This window comes from Trichechus manatus, unplaced genomic scaffold (assembly GCF_000243295.1).
Source record: "Trichechus manatus latirostris isolate Lorelei unplaced genomic scaffold, TriManLat1.0 scaffold00021, whole genome shotgun sequence".
In the NCBI taxonomy this organism is placed as follows: Eukaryota; Metazoa; Chordata; class Mammalia; order Sirenia; family Trichechidae; genus Trichechus; species Trichechus manatus.
Window position 1 is genome coordinate 22,012,434 of NW_004443957.1, and position 18,555 is coordinate 22,030,988.

The window sequence follows — 18,555 nt, forward strand, 5'->3', positions numbered from 1 at the left end:
GAAAATACACATAGCCAAAGATACGCCATTTCAAAAATTTACAATTTTTTTTTTAAGAAGAGAAAATTAATCATTATTGGCATCATTCATTCATTCCACCAATACTTGCTGAGCACCTCCCATAAAGTGCCAAGCCCCATGCCAGACGCTGTGGCCATTAACTCCTGCTGGAGTTTAAGTTATAGCATTAGAGTTTTCTGATGCTCCTCCATCTTTGTAAAAACTAAAACAGCTCATCTGTTGTTCCCTGATTATGTTTATACATTTTAAAGGTATGAAAAAGTATATCCTTTTAAAATGTTCAGGAAAACATTCTTGAGTTAAGTGTAGAAAGATAAGGTAGACTGCATGAGAATTATGATAGTTTCTTTTCCTAGAAGAACATGAACAAAATTACCATAGTTGATAGAGTACTGATGTTATACAGGAGTCCCTGGGTGGTGGAAACGATTAATGTGCTCGGCTGCTAACCAAAAGGGTTGGAGGTTCAAGTCCTCCCACAGGCACCTCCGAAGAAAGGCCTGGTGACCTATTTCCAAAAAATCAACCATCAAAAACCCTGCGGAGCACAGTTCTGTGGGGTTGCCATGAGTCGGAATCGAGTAGATAGCAACTGGTTCAAAGTTACGCAGATAAGCTCCTGTTTGACAATAAATAACCAATAGCCAGATCTTGTGCGCCATTGAAGTTTTATTGACTTAAGTGGCTTCTGCTAGCCCACAAGAAATATGAAACCCAGAGGGTTCATTTGGACATCACTGGTTTTATGTGTCACGCCACAGTCACTCTTACATGAGGTAAGAATGTTGGGTCAACTCACAGAAGTTTTTATTCCTCTTTAATTATTGACACGGCCTCAGAATCCTTAGGTTGTATACGGTTACCTGTTAAGTAGATTTACAACAGTCTTTCCTTTGATTTTAGGGATATTTTTTTCAAGCTAATTAATTATAAACACCTTGAATAATTTTTTTAAGCTAATGTAAAAATATAAAGCAGCTGTATTATAAATTGTGTATTTACTGATCCACTGCTATTTTAAGATTCAAGAATATTTCTTTCCCATGTGACTAGCGTACTGGGAATAAGAAATCAGGTTGGATTAACAACCAAAGAAGTGTTTCTTAAATACAGGCTAGTACTGAATTTTAATACTACAATTAAATTCAATTTCAGTATTTAAAAGAAAGTTATAGGTTGAAAGTACTAGCTATTTTTAGTTACCTTCTCGTCCCTGTCACTGCGAGGGCCTTGGGCAAAGTTTATATCTTAATAACCACAGTTGTCTTTTACAAATAAAAAGCATTGAAGTCAAGTTAAGTCAAGGCAAAATATGCAATGGCTGTGATTGTACTGCTGCTTCTCTTTTCCCCATCACTGTGACACTAGATTCTTCTGTTCTTTGATTCTCTTACTATTTTCAGTAACCTCACCTAAAAATTAAATATTAGTGGCACATTGTTTTCTGAACAGTGTTAGTTGTTATAAAGCTAATTCCTCTTTTCATGGCTTAATGTTCCCTGTTAAAATGTTTGACAGTGTCTACCTGTACCTTGTTACGTCTTTACAAGGACATTTGTCCTTGTGAAGTAGCCAGCTGTGGAGAGTCCCAAACACATCTAACATCTCTGTGATGAAAACGCATGCTATTGCTTAATTGCTGATTCTGATCTTGTTTTTTTTTTTTTTTTGTTTTTTTTTTTACGTGTGTGCTTATGTGTTTCAGGAAAAAAGTGCCAGTTCAAATGTAAGACTTAAAACTAATAAAGAGATTCCGGGATTAGTTCATCAACCCAGAGCAAAGTAAGTTCTAGTTCCTATTTTCCTTATGTTATTTTTAAAGATAAAAATGCTTTCAGAATGAGTTCCATTTTTGCCTGCCATGTACTAAGATTTAGTATGAAGCTTTAGTAATTGAGACAGTGTGGTTTGATGTAACCTAGCAGAATGGAGACTCCCCCCCAAAATAGACCACAATATATGACAAAGCTGACATTGCAGATCAATTAGGAGAAAACAGAGGGGAATATCTTTATGACTTTGGGGTAGGGAAAAATTCTAATAAGATACAGAAGATGCAAATCTTAAAAAAAATGACTGCATTGAAATTAAGAATTTCTGTTTATCAGAGTATACCATAAAAAGAGTAAGCGGCTCCAAATGGGGGAAGATATTTACCACACATGTAATTGGTGGTAGATTAGTTTTCAGGATATATGAAGTAATTGTGCAAATCAGTACATAAAAGACAGAGAACCCATAGAAAAATGGACTAAAGACATAGACAAGCGTTTGAGTAAAGAAAAATGCTGCACCTCATCAGTCCTCATTAAACCTACATTGAGATGCCATTTGGTTGGCAAAAATTTAGAAGTCTGACAATACACAAGGTTGAGTAACAGAAACTCTCAGCCCCTGCTTGTAGGAATATAAACTGGTAAAATTACTTTGGAAAACAATTTGCATTATCTAGTAAAATTGTACCTCGACCTACCCAGCAACTCTACTCCCAAGTTGATGCCCTAGAGAAACTCTTGCACATGTGTGCTAGGAGACATATATTTAAATGTTCACTGCAGCGTTGTTTACATAAGCTCTTTGAGGTAAAACCCAAACTCTGTCCTAAATACGATGAATAAAACAAAGCTGTGGCATGTTCTTATGATGGGAATACTACACATCAGTGAAAATAAATGACCTACAGCTACACATACAAATAGATGAATCTCAGAAATACAGGGTTGAAGTAGTAAAGTAAGTTGCAGTCTATATCTACATATTGTTCCATTCATATAAAGCTCAAAAACAGACAAAACTAGGCATTATACTGTGTATATGTGTATGATAAAGCAATAAAGAAAAGCAAGGAAACAAAAACATACTAAATTCAGAATAGTGGTTCTTTCCGGCAGGAGGAAAGACAGTGGGATCAGGAGGTCTGTTTCTTAATCTGGGTAGTGAGTATACGTGTATTCCTTTAATTATTGTTATTCAAAAATGTAGAAATAACATATGTTTTCTTGTCTACGTGTTATATGTTTCACAATTAAAAAGATAAAAAGAAGAATGAGTATCACGCATCAATCAAATCGCATTCTGGAGAGCTGTAGTTTTTTATATTGTTCTGGAACTGAATCTACCTTGACAATGAAATGTGCTTTGTGTGACTTTGAGGCAATCCTCCCTTTCTTCCAGAAATCAAACCAAAAAAACCTGTTGCCATTGAGTCGATTCCAACTCATAGCAATCCTAGAGGACAGAATAGAACTGCCCATAGGGTTTCCAAGGAGTGGCTGGTGGATTCGAACTGTTAACCTTTTGGTTAGCAGCCAGGCTTGTAACCACTGCACCACCAGGGCTCCCCTTTCTTCCAGAAGGCTTTGTTGTCCCAGAGGCTGGGACTCTCTAGTGTGGTGTTTCACCTAAATATGGATGAATTCCCTGAGAGTGCCGATAACACTGGTAAATTTAATACAGTCACATCCACCCCAAAATAAATTTGATGATTACGTATATGTAATATTAGCCCCGTAAATCAAAATCAGGAGACCCTGGGTGGCGCACTTGGTTAAGCACTAGGCTACTAGCTGAAAGGTTGGTGGTTCAAACCTATCCAGAGGCTCCTCAGAAGCAAGGCCTGGCGAGCTGCTTCCAAACCGTCACAGCCTTGAAAACCCTGTAGAGTGCAGTTCTACTCTGACACACATGGTGTCTCCATGAGTCGGAATTGACTCAACAGCAACTAACAACAACAAATCGAAATCATAAGTGGAAAAAGATGGGTCATCTCTGGGTTCTTCCCAGGAGATTGACACAGAAATAACCTAGTTCATAATCATTTTAACTGGGCTTAGGGTCTGTGGAATTGCTACAGCCGAAACTGCCATGATGTGAGCTCAGTAATTTAATTCTTACTTTCCAAAAAAAAAAAACTAAACATTTAAAAATCCACTTATCACTTACAATGTCCGTGTCATGTTACAACCGATTTTTTTCACCCTTAGGTAAGTGTAGTAACTACTTTCCTAGTAGGCTTCACCACTAATCACCTTTATCTACACAAACTTTATCTGCCTTTGGGAATAGCAGATATCTGGTACTCAGCCAAGGCATCTTTACATTGAAGCCACCTGATATATGTGGTTTTTAACTGCTTCCCTTATCTCTGTGTTATACGGAGAGCCTGTATTGAGAAGGATCTCTTTGGTCTTTTAGAGAGATTACTTAACTTTGAGATACTGAAACAGCACACTTCCCAAACTGGCACATACTGAAGCTTTTAGGGAAGTTTATTAAAACGGCTCATGTGTTTACAGTAAAATTATAAAGAAAATCCACTGCTTTCCACAAAGCAGCCTGTGTGTGTTTTCAACAGGGAGTCAGAACTTGGGTGCCTGAAACTCAAGCAAGAAATCTTTCTGATGGGGCAAGAGGAGAATTTTACTTTTCCTACTTGCTGATATACAGGATCAAGGAAACCATCATTTACTCTGCAACTGTATGAAATTTTTTTTAAAAAACCTGCTGCCTTCAAGTCAATTCCGACTCAGAACGACCCTATAGAACAGAGTAAAATTGCATTAAATAAAACAAAGGTGTAGTATTGCTTGCCTTTATGATATGGGATTGTCCTTCCACTCACGGGGGCGGGGAGGGGTGGCGGGATTGGAATTTCACTATCTTATTTCATATGGAGCCCTGGTGGTGTAGTGGTTAAGAGCTATGGCTGTCTACCAAAAGGCTTGCAGTTCAAATCCACCAGGCACTCCTTGGAAACCCTATGGGACAGTTCTACTCTGACCTTACTGGCTTTGTGATCTCAGGCAAGGAACCTACTGACTTCGAGCTTCAGTTTTCACAGAGGAAAAAGGGGGTGAAAAACTGTCGTGTAGGGCTGGGGATTAAATGAAACAATGTATGTCCAGTGCTTATTACAATGTCTGGCCCTTAAGAGCTCCTTAATAATGCAAAACAGCCTAAATGCCCTTTACCAAGCAATTGGGTGAGTGAACTGCACCAAATTCATACAATGGAATATTAGCAGGTAAAACAAATGTCCTACAGCAATACACAACACTGGGTGGACCTTAACAATATAATATTAAAAGAAAAGTGTTAAGTTCCAAACAATTACATACAGCATGATGCACTCTTTATAAAGTTAAAAACAACTGAAATAATATTCTTTATAGGCACATGTTATAGAAAAAGTATACAAAAAGAAAATGAGGAAGTGGTGATTGCCTTGGGTTAGGGGAAGCACCAGCATGGGTTGGAGGAAAAAAATAAGTTGTTGTTGCATGCCATCAAGTGGATTGGGACTCATAGTGACCCTATAGGACAGAGTAGAACTGCCCCATAGGATTTTCTTGGCTGCAGTCTTTACGGGAGCAGGTTGCCAGTTCTTTTCTCCCTCAGAGCCTCTAACCCAAACCACACCGGTTGCCGTCAAGTCGATTGCAACTCATAGCGGCCCTATAGGTTAGTGTAGAACTTCCCCATAGGGTCACCAAGGAGCAGCTGGTGGATTCGAACTGCCAGCCTTTTGGTTAGCAGCCATAGCTCACAACCACTCGCCACCAGGGCTCCAAGAAACCAAACCCTTTGCCGTGGAGTCGATTCTGATTCATAGTGACCCTGTAGGACAGAGTAGAACTACCTCATAGGTATTCCAAGGAGCAGCTGGTGGATTCGAACTGCCAACCTTTTGGTTAGCAGCTGAATGCTCAGAGCCTCTGGGTGGGTTCAAACCACCAGCCTTTCTGTTAGCAGCCTAATACTTAACCACCGTACCACCAGGGCTCCTTGGAGGATAAGTTAGCTATAGGTTATTGTCAAGATCCTAGCCATTGTTTTTGATTTTGCTTTCATGGGTGCTTATTATACTGTTTTTAAAAAATGAATTAATTAGCTAATTAAATAAAGAAAAGTGAGCCCTGCATAAACTGCTGGTAGAAGTATGTCATGAAATGGGGATTAGGATTAGCCTACTTCCCTGAGGTCCAAATGGAAAGTGAGAATGAGCATGAAGAAATAACTGTGTGCAGGCCAAGCTTTACCAGGAACCCACTGGGTAATTGAATTTCATCTCCGCAGGTGAAATGTTAGGGAATTAGGACCTTGCTTTCTCATACTTCGGTAGCGTGGGTTTTTATTTGAAAACTTCACTAAAAGCCACTTAGTCTTGTAGCTCTAAAGCTCGTTTTGCCCACCACTTGTTAATTTGACTGCACTGCATTAAGATGCCATAGTGTTCTCATCCCTAATCTCATGAAACTGAAAAGTCACAGCAAGAAGAGCCCTTGACTGAGCAGGGTTAACTCACAGGAGCTTTGCCAGCGCTAACTGGTAGCTACTAAAAGTGCTCCAGCAGTGTCTTTTCTTGGTTTCTCCAAGGCTGAGTTTCAATTGTTAGAGAGAAACCGGAATTACCAAAGTGGTTAAGCTTTATTACTTAAATCAGGTGCCAACACACAGGCTTTGAAATAAGTGTTTAGATCTAATAAATATTAAAAAAAAAAAAAAACCATTGCCGTCGAGTCGATCCTGACTCATAGCGACCCTATAGGACAGAGTGGCTCTACCCCATAGGGTTTCCAAGGAGCAGCTGGTGGATTGGAACCACTGACCATTTGGTTAGCAGCCTGAGCTCTTAACCACTGCGAATCAAGTATTCATGCTCTATAAACCGTGTCAGTCATAAGTAATTCAGTTATCCCTTGGTGGCGCAGTGGTCAAGAGCTTGACTGCTAACCAAAAGCCCAGCAGTTCGAATCCACCAGCTGCTCTTTGGAAACCCTATGGAGCAGTTCTCCTCTGCCCTATAGGGTCGCTATGAGTCAGAATCAACTCAACAGCAATGAGTGAGTTTGTTGTTTTTTTAAAAAAAAAAATATATATATATATATATCTTGAAGAAAGAAAAGTCAGATGCTTTTCCTTCTCCCTCCCTCCCTTACTCAGAATCATCAAATTGTGCGCCAGGAATGATTTAAGAATCAGGTCGTTACCCAGGGACTGTTTTCTCACACTGCAGTTGGTACTCTTGAAGGTAAAAGCTAATATACATGCTATTGTGTGGATAGGGTTTCCATACGGGAAGAGTGTATTGTGCTTATGTAGGTGAGGGTCAGTCGATATGGGGTAATTTATTTCGTCAAATTTTTTCTCTGCCGTTGTTGAAGAGTTTATGGTGCCTGTCTCTGGGATTAACCCCTGGGGGACAGCAAAGTAAGCCTCATGCGTTCAGACTACACTGCACCTAAGACAGCACACAGGAACTGAGGACCTCGAGTGGGTGTTGGCTGTGTCTGCAGTGTCTGCCACACTTCAGTGACAACAGTTTATCTGAAAGAGCTGCTTCAGTGCATCATGCTTCCATGATAAATTGCTCTTCCATTCAGTCTTTTCCAACTAACACAATCCACGTACAGTATTTCAGAGTGACAAGTTAGTGAATCTATCTAGTGAGTGGCTCTTCTTGGTAGGTTATGAAATGAGACAGAGGCAAGCAGGGATGGTGGAACTCCCTTAAGGGAAGAAAAAGCAGGCAGCATCTCTGTATTAGTGGGGTATGATCGGAGAGATGCCCGGATGACAGGACCAGCTGCCTTCGCTGGGTTAGAATTGTTTCTCCCATGTGAAAATGGAAGTTTCCTGACTATTCTACCCCTAAGATAGTGCTTAGTTCAGGATGGAGGTGGGATTGAAAATACAGTCTTGTTTAATTAATCGTGAGCTGATGGCTTTTGTTCAGTTTGTTTTAATCAAGGGGATATATACATTTTTTAGTTAGTAAGTATGTATGTGTGTATGTAATTAAACTCCACAAAGCTTAAACCACTCAGGTTTTTGTGCTTGTTTTACCATATATATGCGTGCTGAGGTCCTCATCCATCACCTCTGGTCTCAAGCTCCTGATACAGACCTCCAAGCCTGTGTTAAGTGCATTCTTGATCACAGAGGCTGTAGACACACTTCCAGAGTTGCTTTTACTTTACATCATACCAAAACCTTTGGGACACAGCAAAGGCAGTCCTCAGAGGACAATTTATAGCAATAGATGCACATATCAAAAAAGAAGAAAGGGACAAAATCAAAACATTAACTACAGAACTCAAACAAATAGAGAACAGCAAAAAAAGCCCACAACCACTGGAAGAAAGGAAATAGTAAAGATCAAAGCAGAAATAAATGGAATAGAGAACAGAAGAACAATAGAAAGAATCAACAGAGTTGCTTTCACTTCAGACGTCCCCCTTGTCCCTCTAATGTGCCCGTGTATGAGTACTAATCACACACTTTCGTTTTCATGTTGTGATACGAACATGAAGGAGGTAATGGCAGTTACTAACTATCACAAAGCATTAGCCTGGAGACCAGCTGGCCACTTTTCTAGATGAAGAACTGGAGGCCCCTTGACATGCCCATACTAACAAACTGCACTGTCTCCTTAATATGTCATAAGTCACAACAAATATCAATAGAGAGTAGTTTGTCACTTAATTAACAAATACGTATTGCCCCCTTTTATATTCAAGGCAATCTGTACTAAAAACTATAATAACCACACAGTGTCCACAATGAGCACCAACTCATAAAAATTCATCTTTATGAGGTCTGTTGGAATTTCCTAAGAAAACTACATGTACATACCTTAAGGCCTTTCTATCTGGAACCCAGGGCCATCCAGCAACCTCATCTGTGGAGAGCTTGGCCACGACCAGGAAGGATGCCCAAAAGGTGCCTGAGTAGCCAAAATGGTTGACAGAAAACTCATGTTGAAAGCCCCCAGGGTATCCCTTAGAGCCGGTTTATAGTAACTCTAGTATGAACTTGGCTCTAACAAACTTGGCTGTGTTTTTTCCAGCTAGTAAGAAAGCTGAGAGGGACCGAAAACTTCATTGACAAGACGAGATGAGACAGGAAAAGCTGAAAAGCAGGCGAAGAACAAAAGCTCTGGAGTTTAAGGCCATTTTGCTGAAAGAGAGCCAACTCTACCCATCTTGGTAGGCTCTTGGGGTATCAGAGTATTACAGGAGAGTATTACAATTTAAGTTCATAATAATGGTCCCTGGTCCTTAAGCAAAAGTTAGCTAATGCTTGTGACATATCCTCTATTAAATTGTGTGCAGTTTAGAAAGATTTGCATCCAAAGTGCCTAAAATAAAAAGTATTTTGGTGCTCGAAGAAGAATATCATGAAGAGTCTGGGAAAACTCAGCTATTTAAAATGGCTTTTCTGCCCAGGGTTCTACAGAGATGAAACTGTTTAATGTATTCTCATCCCCCCAAAAGGTGCCCTGCCTTTCAAACTTGGGGTAGGAGAGAGCCTGTTTCTCAAACAAAACCTTTACCTTATTCACATGATCGTATAAAGGACAGCAACTTTACATGATATTTGTGAAAGTGCTTTGTAAAGTGTAAAGGTTGATTACTCGCATCAAACACTTTCATTGTTTTCCTTTTATAATCCAACTGCTTGTCATCATGCTCGTAGATTTTAAATCTTGATTTCACACCCCGGAGAAGACCAGCTCTCGGTGACAGGAGACCTGAAGGGTTTGGGGTCACTATGCCACTCTCGGTGGCCTCTAAAGGATGAGGCGTGATGCTAAGGGCTATGTTAGGTAGGCTTCTCACCACACTTAGGCTCTTCCAGAGCCCACCCTCTACCCCCGGCCCCCAACCACTACAACCAGTGGGAACTAATAGTAACTAAAAGAAACCCATGTAATCTCTTACTCCAGCATCCTTAACCTCCTTGGAACACTCACATCCATTTGCTAGGTACAAACTACTGTCTTTAAGACCTGATATTACCATAGAGGCCCGTTCCCCTGCACCCCACTCCCGTCTGTGGTGCTTCTAACTCTCCTTACCTTCTTGTGTTTTGTCTCTTGTCAACCATCGAGTGGTGTCACTAGGGTTGATGTCACCCAGTGTGGTAACTCTGGGTGTCACCTTCCCATGCTAATTATCACAATATTATAGCTAAAACACCAGCAAATTTGACAAAATCAGCGACTGTAAAAAAAGAACACTGGCAGCAGTGAAAATAACAGCGCATGCAGACAAAAAAACCATGGGATTCAAAGCGTCATTGTGATTGGGTAATAATGACAGCTCTGACCAGAGCACGTTAGATAGTTCAAAAATTAGCATAGAGTTTTAACCTTGTAGGTATATTAATACATGTAAGCTGGGCTTGGAGCCCTGGTGGCGCAGTGGTTAAGAGCTCGGCTGCTAACCAAAAAGTCAGCAGTTCAAGTTCACCAGCCACTCATTGGAAACCCTATGGGGCAGTTCTACTCTGTCCTTTAGGGTCACTGAGTCGGAACTGACTCGATGGTACCTAACAACAACAACAAACCTGGGCTTATGAAAAGTTTTTGTTGTTCTAACTAACTACAGGAATCTTTTTATAAAAAATAGCAAATTTCTGCTGAAACACTCTGCAAAAATTTTATAGACAGTCATTTTGGTGTCACCCCCTCTGACAGTGTCTCCTGGTGCAGTCCGTACCCCTCACACCCCCCTAGTGATGCCACTGGGACCATCTCACTAAGGATGCTGTCAAGTGGCATGTTATGGTTAGGTGCCCTCAAGTCGATTCTACTCGTAGCAACCCCGCGTGACAGAGTAAAACTGTCCCATAGGGTTTTCTTGGCTGTAATCTTTATAGGAAGAGGTTGCCAGGTCTTTCTCCCGTGGGGCCACCGGGTGGGTTTGAACCAGCAACCTTTCAGTTAGCAGCCAAGTGCTTAACCATTGCGCCACCAGGACTCCTGAGAAGTGGCGTAGGACAAGCAAAAAGAGGGCAAATGCTGCTCAGACAGACTTCCTGATTCACTCCCACATTCCACTTTAGTTCCAAAGAGGTGTAGTTACTCTCACCAATGCAGAAGTCATTCAGGGGCAACATCAAGTCATCAGTATGTTCTCAGCTTATTTGCAGCCAGCCTCCACCTCTACAGTCAGCTGAGTATCATGCTGATGCTGACAACCTTTTAAAACATACATTTCAATGTAATAACCAGGATATGTTTTCTTTTTATGGTTTCATACAGGGTTGAAATATGCCATGTGCTACTTGCCTGTGCCATTTTTTTTTTAATCACAAATGTGTGTCTGAAGAAAAAAAATTGGCACACACCTTCCAGTAACATTACTATAAATAACATCTGTACATTGAAAGGAAATTGTATTCCTTAAATCAGAGGCACTGATAGACTATTATGAAATGCATTTGTAGGAGTACTGTAACTACATTTATCCCTAATACAACTTCAGAGTATTTCCGTGCAAAAGCCTGCAATAAATAAACATCTGTCCCTAAGTTTAGGGGCTCAGCATTTTTTATTTGGGGGAGCTAGGTTTAAGAAAGCAATGAAAGACGCACTCAACTGCTCTTTGTTTTTCAGCATGCATATCTCTGAAAGCCAACAAGAATTCTTCAGAATGCTGGATGAAAAAATTGAAAAGGTAAGAAGTAAAATAAATTCAAATTGACTGTGTGTTTCAAAGGAATTGTACTATTGCCTCATGAGTTAGGGTAACAATACTGTTGTTCCCTTGTTACAAAGCTATTTTTGTAAGGGGGTGGGTTAGAGTTAAAACAGAAGTGGTCATCTGCCCTGCCCCTGTCCTTCCCCAGACACACACACAAAAACAAATGTAGCTGTGAGAATGTTTAATGTATGATAGCATCTCCCAGGATCCTGGGCTGCCCCACCCATCAAAGTATATAAAGCGGATAAAAAAACAAAACCCGTTGCCATTGAGTCAGTTCCAACTCATGGTGACCCCATATGTTACAGAGTAGAACTGGTTTTCTTGAAGATTACAGCCTGTAATCTCTGTAACATGGAGTTGCCATGAGTTGGAATCGACTTGACTGCAACTAACAACAACAGCAATCTTTACAGAAAAAGATTGCAAGGCCTTTCTTCCGTGGCACTACTGGGTGAGTCTGAACAGCCAACCTTTATGTTAGTATTTTAGCTAGTATTCTAGCACAAACTGTTTGCACCACCCAGAGATGTATAAAGACAGATAAAGACTGGTAAGCAACCTTTGCCTAGAGATGGGGCATTCCTGTCACTGTGTCAGGTGTTTGATGCCACGCTCTGACCTCCGTGACTGCAAGGAGGCCCTTAGTACCTGCCAGAATCTGTCAAGTGCCTACTGTGTACATGCCAGACACTGCTCTGAATTCTTTACAAACATCACATAGATATTTCAGTCAATACTTGCCTCAAGGTCATGGCTACGAGACAGGTATTATCTGCATTTTACAGACAAGGAAACTGAGGCTCAGAATGCTTCAGTAAGTTACCCAGGTTTGCAGGGTTACTGATAGTGTCAAGTTGGAATTCCAGCCCAGGTCTGTCTCACTCCAAAGCAGGGTCTACAAGTTACTTCTCCAGTAATGTGTGGATTTACAATGACTGTGTGATACACAATTGTTCTGTGCGGAAACCAAGCCCATGTATTTGATTTCCGTATTGTTGTTGTTGTTAGGTGCCTTCGAGTCTGTTCCTACTCATAGCGACCTACACAACACTGCCCGATCCTGCGCCATCTTCAAATAATCATTGCTATGTTTGAGCCCGTTGTTGCAGCCACTGTGTCAGTCCATCTTGTTGAGGGTCTTCCTCTTTTTCGCTGACCCTCTATTTTACCAAGCATGATGTCCTTCTCCAGGGACTGGTCCCTCCTGATAACATGTCCAAAGTACCTCAGACAAAGTCTCGCCATCCTCACTTCTAAGGATCATTCTGGCTGTATTTATTCCAAGACAGATTTGTTTGTTCTTCTGGCAGTCCATGGTATATCCAATATTCTTTGCAAGCATCACAATTCAAAGGCGTCAATTCTTCTTCGGTCTTCCTTATTAATTGTCCAACTTTCGCATGCATATGAGGCAATTGAAAACATCATGGCTTGGGTCAGGCGCACCTTAGTTCTCAGAGTGACATCTCAGTAGTGCCATACGATAATCAGCTGAAGTATAGAATATGATAATATATAAGGGCTAACATACTTGCAGAATTTAAACTCTTCACTGTAGAGGGTTGAATTTTAATTATTAGTTATAAATCTTTTATTATAATTTATGAACTTTATCCTAAAGAAGAGTGAAATCCTAAATTCAGAACATACCACAAGTGGGGTTAAGATATCACTGTTCAGTTTTACTTTGGAAATCATTTCTGTTTTAATTTTTATTTATTTTTTAAATTTTTGCAGCTCTTTTATCTGAGCAATTTCTTGTTTGCTAAGTTATAATGGTATATATCACTCAATGAAATATGAAGAAGGTTTTCAATTCACCAGTATTTCAGCAGTACAACCTAAGTCTGAGGTGCCCCCAAAAGGCTAAATATATAATCTTCTAATGCACCATGAAAGGACCAGCAAATACCATCAATGTGAAAAATAAACACGGGCAATGAATTAAAATGGGAATTTAATCTATAGTGTTTCCTGGCTGTGCATAGATAATTACTTAAGAGTGTAATGATTTATTGATTTTTAGTGAAATTTGGCTTTTTTCTTAGTGGATTGTAACTTTTCAGTTTGAACATTTCATCTAGAAACACTGACCAAATGTCACATATTGTTTTAAAAGCTGTTCGACTTACTGATAACATTTTTGGTAAAGAGAAGCATTGAAAGAAAAAAGGAATACTTTTTTTGTTCCCACTCTAATGGTGAAGATCTTTTATTTCTCTTTCTTTAGGTTTTTCCCCCATTGGCTTTTTGGCAGTAAACAGTCTGCTTAGCATTTAGGGATAGTCTGTAAAATTTGAAACCTGGATTTTAAGTTATCTTTTTAAGCAGTATTTACATACCTGACAAGACATTTAAGATAATTTAATTCCTTTCTAGTTGTAAAAATGGCGTGTTGGCATCAGAGGTCCTCAAACTTCCTAAGGGAGAGAGAGAGAATGAAGATTAACATCAGCCCAAGGCTGATTCCTATGAAATGGAGGTCAGACATAACCTTATGCTCCGACCTTTTTACCAGTTCTGAAACCAGCTGTCCCTCCCACGGCACTCTCTACTGCCCTGCTGGGTTCAATAATTCATCGCAATGGCCACACACAACTCACAGACAATACTCATGATTATGGAGTTTATTAGGAAAGTAACAGGCTACATTTCAGGATCAGGAATGACTCAGGAGACATTTCTTCAAGCAAGACAGCCTGTTCTCAGCCATGACCACAGGCGGGCCTCTCTCTGGCCTCTGCTCTGTTACAAAGTTCTTTATCTCTGCCAGTAAGTGCCTGGAGGCCCCCACTCTGCCAGTAAGCCTCAGCCTGAAAGCACTCAGCTCTCTCTTGTTCTGTGGGTCAGCAAGCCTAGCTCCGTTGACAAGTGCCTGGAGGCACCCCACTCCTCCAGGAAGCCTCCTGCCTGAAGGTGCTCAGCTCTCTCGCTCCGTGGGTCAGCACACTCACTGTAGCCCCTTTTCTCCATGGACCGAGAAGCCCAGTGCGCCATCTCGAGCCAGTTTTCTGGTGCTGCTGCCGCCATTTCTGTGCCACCACTTCTTGCCTTCTCCTGCTGTCTCCGGTTGTTACAGCTCTCTCTCTGTCGCCTAGGTCTAGGAGGTTCTCAGTGCAGGGACCCCAGGCCCAAAGGATGCGCTCCACTCCCGGCTCTGCTTTTTGGTGGTAGTGAAGTCCCCCCATCCTGCCTCTGGGATGGCTCATTTTAACCCTATTGGGATGGCAAAACTGACCAATCCCCTTGTCAGTTTCTGTACACCTTATTTACATGGTCCCACAAAGGTGCCATGCACTTTATTTGCATTATTAGCAAACTTTCCAGTCCCCATAGCCCTACCCGATCATTTGGTGGGAGTTACAAGACCATGGCGAGAAAGACCATATAACAATCCATCTATCACACTGCACCATTGCATTTCCATAACTAAGATTCTATTGTTGTTAGCTGCCATCAAATCAGTCCCAACTCATGGTGACTCCATGTGTGCAGAATAGAACTGTCTTTCAAGGTGCCTCTGGGTGGGTTCGAATCACCAACCTTCCTGCTGGTAGTTAAGCACTTAACTCCTTTTAATCAAAACTGAAATTCATTGCTTCCATCTGGAATTCTTTTTCCCTTTTTCTGTTTGCATCCAGGGTGTACAGTATGATGTGTTTAGCACAGCAAAAGCAAAATTTATGATTTGATTATTTATTCGATGGAACCTCTCCCTGGACAAAGCAAGCAGCATTTGTAGATCCAGTATAAACAGTGTTCCCACTATTAACTGCATTTATGTTCAAAGATGAGCTGTTATGTAATATAATCTATGACATATGCCCTGTTGTAAATTTCTACAGGGAATTTTCTATCATCTCTGAACCATGCTTTCCTGTTTCTTCTCTCTTAGTAAAGTTCATGCTTCCAAACATTTGAATATGCTATCCTGTGTATCATTTAAACATTAAGCATCCAAAAATTAAAATGCCCTTTCTTAATACATGTGTTTGGCTTAATGCAATGTTTGCTATAGTTTATATAACTAAAGTTGAAAGTTGGATTCTTACAAATTATTTTCCTGGGCTTTTACCGTTGCTGAGTATTTCTTAGAGAACCTGGGTGGTACAAATCATTAAAGCACTCTGCTAATCGAAAGATTGGAGGTTCAGTTCCACCCAGAGGTGCTTCAGAAGAAAGGCCTGGGGATCTGCTTCTGCGAAATCAGTCATTGAAAACCCTGTGGAGCACAATTCTATTCTGACACACATGAATTGCCATGGGTCAGAGTCAGCTTGACGGCAACTGGTAAATATTTCTTTGGCCAAGTTAGTCTGAGGACAATCGTAAATGCAACTCACATCTATTCTTTAGGTTTTATAGGGTTAATTTTTTTTTTTTAATGACTTAATTTCTAAAGTCACCTAGAGCTTCATGCTGAGAGACTGGGCCTCGAGTTTTAAGATTTCATCTCTTCGACAAATATCCAGGAATTCAATTTTTCTTCCTAACATTGATACGAAGCAAAATCAGCTGAACCTGTGGAGATTTAAACCTGCCTTTCTTTGACTCATACCCTTTGTATTGAATGGCTGTAGGGCACAGTTTCAATTTATCATTCAGCTCTCCTCTCTGGATACTAAAAGAAATTTCTGTTCTTTCTCTCTCAAAATAGATGTAAAAGTACCATTATTATAAAGAAACTCGGACTGTTAGATGGTTTAACATTTATAGTAAAATTTAATTTGGATTACGCTAACTCAGAGATTGCTACAGAGCAGAGCTGCAGTTCCACTTTGCACAGGCTATACAAGTGATTTGCTATGCCGTTAATGGTGACGAAGAAAAGCAAGTAACAAAAATGCAATTAAAACAAATTTATTCAGCATCTAGTGAGACCCAGGCATTATGTTAGTTGCTCAGGATTCAGACATAAATAGGAAAGCCATCCCTTGCCTTGACAAGCTCAATTTTAAAAGTGAATTTCTTAAAAATGTAATTATTTTACCAACTGAGGGGTCCTTCATCATGCCTACCCCTGACCTTTGTCACTATGAATCAGATTCTTCTGTATTGAACACAAGTTTTGCCTCCTAAGTTGGGTTCAGTGTGTAAACTTTTAAGTCCATTAACCAGGCAGTTGGGACAGTTCCTTGGACACTTGATACCATCTCACTGTGTTGGTTTGTAGAAGACCAGGACACTGTGCTGCATTTGGGGATGGCCAAGGACGGAGTGTTGCCAGGAGAACAGCCAAATTTAGAGGAGCTTTGTAACCTCTTTCTGGTTCACTTTTCCTTTTCCCTTTGGCGAGTAAGAGCACTGTGAGTGACGGAGCCGCCTTTGTTTTGTTTCCTTTGATATCTAACCATTATTCCACTGGAACCTGTAGTTGTTGTTCTGCTTGACAATTCACAGGCATCTGGAACCTTACATGAAGTGGTGAATTTGCCTAAGTTTACAGCTTGAAGAAAATGACAGTTTGCTGCAGGACAAGATACTGATTTTAAAATGTAGTCTTTCACTGTATCTAGAGGAGGAAGAGGAGACCTAGATTATTAAAAGTTGGTCTCACAGAAGAATTTCTGAATGCAGTACCAAATACAGGTCACATCAGATTAGAAGATATGCTTTCACCTATAAGTTTGAATTTACTTCTAAGAAGCAGAAAAAGTCAATACTTTGTTTAGTTATCTGCAGTAATAGTGTATTCCCCAGGCTTTATGTGGATGTAAGAACAGCTGATGATCAAGGAGTCTTTTGCCCTGTCCAAGTGGACCCTGAATATGAAATAAATAACAACGTCTCAATACAATGCCATTTGCATCTGGCTCGTTTTCCTGATGCAAGACGTCTTAAACTTTATTGGGTCATAGACGTCTTTTTAGAATCTTATAAAAGCTGTGAAAACGTTCCCTATAAAAACACACATAATATCACATACACAAAAATTCTGAATATTATTTCAAAGTTTTGTAACTCCCTGGAGGCTGTCCATGGACCGCAGGCAGAGAACCTGTACATTTGCTTAGGATGCATTTCATTGTGTGCAGGGGTGAATTAACCAGTAAGCAGGGTATGCCCAGGCTTAACAGTAAGCGAGGTATGTGCAGGCTTAATTGTGTTTACTTACTAACCTGTAGTGCATGATTTCACATGGGTTTTGCCATATCAGAGGTGTGGTGAAAAACAGGTGAAATTGTGCACCACAGATTAGTAAGCAAGCAAAAGGAAGCCCGTGCCTACTTTACTTATCGGGTAATCCGTCCCTATTGATGTGTGTGTCCCTTAGAGGTAGGGCCCAAACTGCACCGGTGAGCGTGGCTGCTGATCTCATCCATATACATCTTTGACTTTAAAGAAGATTAGGAAACCGAGTGCAGGTGACTCCCCAGAAACCAACTCTCCTTCCTGCTTCTTTCTTCTTCTCCTCAAAAATAGCACCAATATTTCACCCCCTGAGGGGGAGCCATCAGCGTGCCTACTGTATCTCGCATATTCCTGTATGATTTTGAGACTCCAGCTCTGTTGAATGGAATTATTTGATGTGACATTTTGAGGAAATGTCTGAGAAAGAGCAATGTGTGTATATATCTCAGCTGATTATCTGTAGACCTCTACATGTATTGAAAATTATTTACACTTAGGAAATGTTTGAGTTCCTGAAGTGGCCTGATTTCCTTGGCCCCAGAATTAGTCTAGTTGGTGAGAAAGATCATGGTAAGTCTGCATTTATAAATTTATTGGCAGGGCCCTTTATCTTAATAGTACATGAGGTCAGTCTGACTCATGTTATCAACCTGTATGTCAAAGATCAGTATATGTTTGCTTTTCATCTGATGAAGAGAGTGGCTTGCATGTTATTATACATGGTGATGTTTGGTTCCATTTATAAACTATCCCTGTAGTAGACAGTTTAACTTCAGAACTGCTATAGAACCAAACGCAATGGTATTTGGCAAATGCCTCCGATGTGACAGGTGTTACTTTTTGGCACTGTTTAAAGGTCTTCTCAGTGCCTACTGGCGATGAGAAAACCTGAGACTGTTATGTCAAATTA

At 40.5% G+C, this 18,555-nt stretch overlaps 1 protein-coding gene across 1 annotated transcript in view; it reads left to right on the plus strand.

The window, feature by feature from the left end:
- The window catches only part of CUNH1orf21 (chromosome unknown C1orf21 homolog), a 289,318-nt gene that overhangs the window by 249,706 nt on the left and 21,057 nt on the right, over positions 1–18,555 (plus strand). Inside the window, exons 4-5 of the mRNA XM_023728118.1 lie at positions 1,727–1,803; positions 11,423–11,483. Of these exons, the coding sequence (XP_023583886.1) occupies positions 1,727–1,803; positions 11,423–11,483 (138 nt within the window). The remainder of the gene's footprint in view (positions 1–1,726; positions 1,804–11,422; positions 11,484–18,555) is intronic.